Genomic DNA, 5042 nt, shown 5'->3' with positions numbered 1-5042 from the left:
TACATAGTCATCTATGTCGTTTATATAAATGACAAACAATAGGGGACCCAGCACAGATCCCTGTGGTACGCCACTGGACACTGGCTTCCAGTAACTAAAACAGCCGTCTGTCATCATTCTCTGTCTCCTACAGCTAAGCCAATTTTGAATCCACCTTATCAAGTTACCTTGTATCCCATGTGCATTTGCTTTCTTGATAAGTCTCCTATGTGGGACCTTGTCAAAGGCTTTGCTGAAATCCATGTAAACTACATCAACTGCACTACCCTCATCTACACACCTGGTCACACGCTCAAAAAATTCAATCAAATTTGTTAGGCATGACCTCCCTCTGACAAAGCCATGGTTTGGTTATTCCAAACCAAATTTTGCCTCTCCAAGTGGAGATAGATTCTCTCCTTCAGAATTTTCTCCAATAGTTTCCCTACCACTGACGTAAGACTCACTGGTCTGTAGTTCCCTGGCTTATCTCTACAACCTTTCTTGAATAGTGGGACCCCATTAGCTGTTCTCCAGTCCTCTGGAACCTCCCCTGTTGCCAGAGAGGAATTGAAAATTAGGGTCAGAGCCCCTGCAATCTCCACCCTCGCCTCCCACAGCATCCTGGGACACAAATCGTCCGGACCTGGAGATTTGTCCACTTTAAAGCCTTCCAAAACCTCCAATACCTTGTCACTCCCTATGACAATTTGCTCAAGAACCTCACAGTCTCTCTCTCTAAGTTCCATATCTACATCCTCATTCTCTTGGGTGAAGACAGATGTGAAGTATTCATTCAACACCCTACCAATGTCCTCTGGCTCCACCTACAAATTTCCCCCTTGGTTCCTAATTAGTCCTACTCTTTCCCTCGTTATCCTCTTCCCATTGATATACTTATAGAATATCTTGGGATTTTCCCTACTTTTACCAGCCAGAGCTTTCTCATATCCCCTCTTTGCTCTCCTAATTGCTTTCTTAAGGTCCATCCTACACTTGCTGTATTCCACTAATGCTTCCATTGATTTGCTTTCCTTGTATTTGCTAAAAGCCTCTCTTTTCCTTCTCATCATACCCTGAATGTTTCTGGTCATCCATGGTTCTCTGGGCTTGTTGCTCCTACCTATTACCCTAGAGGGAACATGTTGGGCCTGTACCCTCCCTATTTCCTTTTTGAATGCCCCCCACTGCTCTTCTGCAGATTTCCTAACAAGTAACTCTTTCCAGTCTACCTTGGCCAGATCCTGCCTTATTTTACTGAAATTCGCTCTCCCCCAATCCAAAACCTTTTTTTGCAACTTGTCTACTTCTTTCTCCATAACAAGCTTAAATTGTACCATGTTATAGTTGCTATCACCAAAATGCTCCCCCACCAACACATCAACCACCTGTCCGGCTTCGTTCCCCAGAATTAGGTCCAGCACTGCACCCTCCCTTGTTGGATCCTCTACAAGTTTTATACAAGTTTTTCAAGCTGCCTAAGCACAATTTCTCTGAACCAACTTTGGTTTACTTTTTAAGAATCTTAAATTAATTAATGCCTCACACTACCAGTGATAGGCTTCTGATCCAATATTTAAAATCATAGAATTTAATTTTGGTCTTCAAAACAGTCAAAAAATTAATGACTATACAATTCAATTTAATGCTACATCTACTGTATAATTTAAAGTGACACCACCCCCAGTACATTTAAACTTAAACAAATAAAACTGGACGTAAAATTTACATTTTAGCAGCACTGAAAATTTTAGCTTTAAGACTACAGATTTGGCAGCAACTGCTCTTAAGGTAACAGCAATCTTATTACTCCACTGGTGTTATAACAGAACCAAATGAATTTAATGACTATGAATAGCATTTACTCTAGGATTAGGATCAGTGCAGGATTATGCCAAACAATGTTAGGGTTAGAGAGGTGGCACGACAGGGAGCTTAGGGTGGTGCCACGATTATAGACAATCTCTGGAGGTATAGCCACTATTAGTTCCTTCTAACAGTGTGTGACAATAAAATATTGGAGACGAGAGACAGAGAAGCTATTATGCAACACTAAACCAAATTGTTCGAATTTAGTAAACTGGTGTATTAAATTATATCTTAACATTAAAGTTTTCTTCTTTGGAGGGGGGAGTACATAACAGGTTATGTATGAGTCACTTAATGTACAGTTACTAGCTATCCCCTACAGGTAAACCCGTCTCCACCCTCACCAGCCTCTCAAAGCAGCTCACCTGCATGTGCCATCGTGATGGTCTCATTGACATTGCTGGCCCCTACGTTGTAAATGACCACCGCGGATGCATTCTGCCTGGTAGCGTGCCAGATCTTCTCCTTGTAAGTGCAGTTCCCCTTGGGTATGAGTGCGATCCAGCCCTTGGTGCTGGTGCTGGTGGCGGCGGTGGCGGGCACCTGAAACCTGGCCTGGGGGTCACACGCCAGCCTGTCGTGCTGAGCGGGCAGCGCCAGCAAGCCCCTAGCGTCCTGCTTCAGCGAGTGTTGCCCGTAGCGGCCGCACTCGCTCTTCTCCGACCTCCACTCGGAGGGGGCCGGCTCGTAGGTGATGTTGACGAAGGCCGTGTACCATTCCTCCTTCTCCGCCACCGTGAAGTCCAGGCACAGCAGATGCACGAAGCAGAAAGAAAGCAGCCATGTTGAGAGAGCCAGACTGCGGCAGGTTTGCACCAGAGACACCGGCATTACTAACAATGATCGAACAACAATTCTATCCGACAATCTGCTGCTCCTCGGCGGACCTTCCTCCTTACGACCGGACTTCAGAGGAGGGAGCCCCTTTTTTAGCTGAAGGATGCTGTGCAATGTGAAGCAAGCTTTTTTTTAAAAAAAACTTTTTGTTCTTTCTAATACACGCACATCTATATATACATATAGTTAATACTTATAGGTGTCGGTCGGTTTGTCCCCTAGGCCTGTCTGTCCCGCGGTTGCTAGAGGAGCTGCTGCCCGGCTCGATGCTGCAGGAGGAGAGTCATGGTGTCGATGATACCGCGCTGTCCCACCGCCGCTGCTTCTCTCTACATGTGCAGGGAGGCGGGGAATCCTTTTAGAGCCAACCGTGTAATTGATAATATGATATAAAAAAAAGAAGCGCCGCCTGTATGATGTTTGCAGGCCGCGGCCTCACGCCTCCCTCTCTCCGATCTCCCTGGAGACCGAGACCGAGCCCGGCCGCTGCAAGATTACTCATAGGACGTGAGTTTTTAGAGCGTTTGACGCACTCGCGCACAAGGGAAGGTGTGAGGTAAAAATCGCATCTTCTCCTCGGGGGTCACAGTCAAGGCAATGCCCCCTCACCCCCCTCACCGGCTCCATCATCCCAGCCACGGGCCGCAGCTTCAGGGCAATTTTGGGCGGGCACGGTCCCTGTTTCAAACCGCAGATCTTCCATCACTCAGCTTGTATCTTTAAGTACATAATCTGTCAAGTGTCGCTCGTTCGGAGCGAGAACCACTTTTCATTCGGGTTTTTTTTTAAAGTTGCCTATTTTGATGTAAGTCACACGTAAGAAATAAACTCAGCTGCATTTGTTTAAGTAACTTTATATTGCTCTCAATATTTCATTGATTTTTTCCCCCCCCCCCAGCTCCATCTAGATGAGGAATTTCGGTGCCAGAGAACGGAACATTTTCAATTGTGCGCGCATCTGTAACAGGCAATGTTCGTTTCTGGCAGATATATTGCAGAATCAGTGACAGTGGATACACGTGAATCTGCAAGATCATGAAAGGTCGAAGATCTCTAAAGTCCCAAAGGTGCAAAAGGGACTTTAACAGAACTGCACGAGTACAATGCAAGTTTGCCAGGGACCTTCCCAATGTCTGCATTATTTGTATGTGGTATAGGAACTGTAATAAATTCATCAGTCCCTTGAGCCTGTTCCACTATTTAGTTAGATAATGGCTGATCTGTACCTCCACTCCATTTTATTCCCTATCCCTTGATAGCCTTATCTAGCAAAAATCTATTGATCTCATTCTTGAACATTTCAATTGACCAGCATCTACAGCCTTTTGGGAGTGCAAGTCCCAGATATCTAGAACTTTTTCCAGTTCTGATGAAAGGTCATCAACCTTAAGCGTTAACTCAGTTTCTCTCTCCATAGATACTGTCTCACCTGCTGTGTATTTCCAGCATTTTCTGTTTTTATTTCAGCTTTCCAGGATCTGCAGTATTTTGGTTCTGTATTAGTGTTTAATTCACTGCCACTTCTCTCCCAAGAATGCCCACCTTGAAGAAATTCTTCTCTCCAACAGGATTTCCGTTTGTCTCTTACTTTGTTCATGTTTAGTTTAGTTTAGTTTAGAGATACAGCACTGAAACAGGCCCACCGAGTCTGTGCCGCCCATCAACCACCCATTTATACTAACCCTATACTAATTCCATATACCACATCCCCACCTGTCCCTATATTTCCCTACCACCTACCTATACTAGGGGCAATTTATAATGGCCAATTTACCTATCAACCTGCAAGTCTTTGGCATGTGGGAGGAAACCGGAGCACCCGGAGGAAACCCACGCAGACACAGGGAGAACTTGCAAACTCCACACAGGCAGTACCCAGACTTGAACCCGGGTCACTGGAGCTGTGAGGCTGCGGTGCTAACCACTGCGCCACTGTGCCGCCCATCTTCATTGCTTTCTGTTTCCCTTCTCGTGTTTGATCAAATATCTATCAAACTCGCTTTAACAGCCACATCTCTTTCCTTAGCAACTGTCTCTGGCTCCAACTTATTCCTTGTGGATTCTAACTGAAATTCCACCCTTCGTGTTTCAGATCCACCTATGATTACAGATATCTCCAAGGTTTCCTGCTCTCCAAACTGGAAAGTTCATCAAACTTTGCTTCCAATTTGTATTCTTCTCTCACCTTCACATGGTCCATCTCTGACTCTTCCCTTCACTTCTCTGACTTCTCTATCTCCATTTATGAGAATAAGCTCTCGACCAATATCTAATATAAGCCCACTGACTCCCTAGGCTACCTTGATTACACTTCCTCGCTGCTCGCTTGCTGTAAGGCTCTATTCCATTCGCCCAGT

General features: G+C 45.2%; 1 protein-coding gene across 12 annotated transcripts in view; it reads right to left on the bottom strand.

The window, feature by feature from the left end:
* rnf150a (ring finger protein 150a) overlaps nucleotides 1-3415 on the bottom strand; it is a 155694-nt gene extending 152279 nt beyond the window's left edge. For 4 of the 12 annotated variants that reach the window (XR_010976067.1, XM_068043371.1, XM_068043345.1 and 1 more), the window contains exon 1: nucleotides 2214-3410. Coding sequence is in view for 9 of the 12 variants with exons in the window: in XM_068043371.1 (XP_067899472.1) it covers nucleotides 2214-2679 (466 nt within the window). In the remaining 3 variants the exon portion in view is untranslated. Of the gene's footprint in view, nucleotides 1-2213 lie in introns of all 12 variants that reach the window. The other 8 variants (XM_068043319.1, XM_068043362.1, XR_010976068.1 and 5 more) reach the window with 7 other exon arrangements.
* Nucleotides 3416-5042: the final 1627 nt, after the last annotated feature.

Source organism: Heterodontus francisci, chromosome 1 (genome assembly GCF_036365525.1).
Source record: "Heterodontus francisci isolate sHetFra1 chromosome 1, sHetFra1.hap1, whole genome shotgun sequence".
Lineage (NCBI taxonomy): Eukaryota > Metazoa > Chordata > Chondrichthyes > Heterodontiformes > Heterodontidae > Heterodontus > Heterodontus francisci.
The sequence above is the reverse complement of the archived record's forward strand: the minus strand, read 5'-3'. Positions and strand labels throughout refer to the sequence as shown.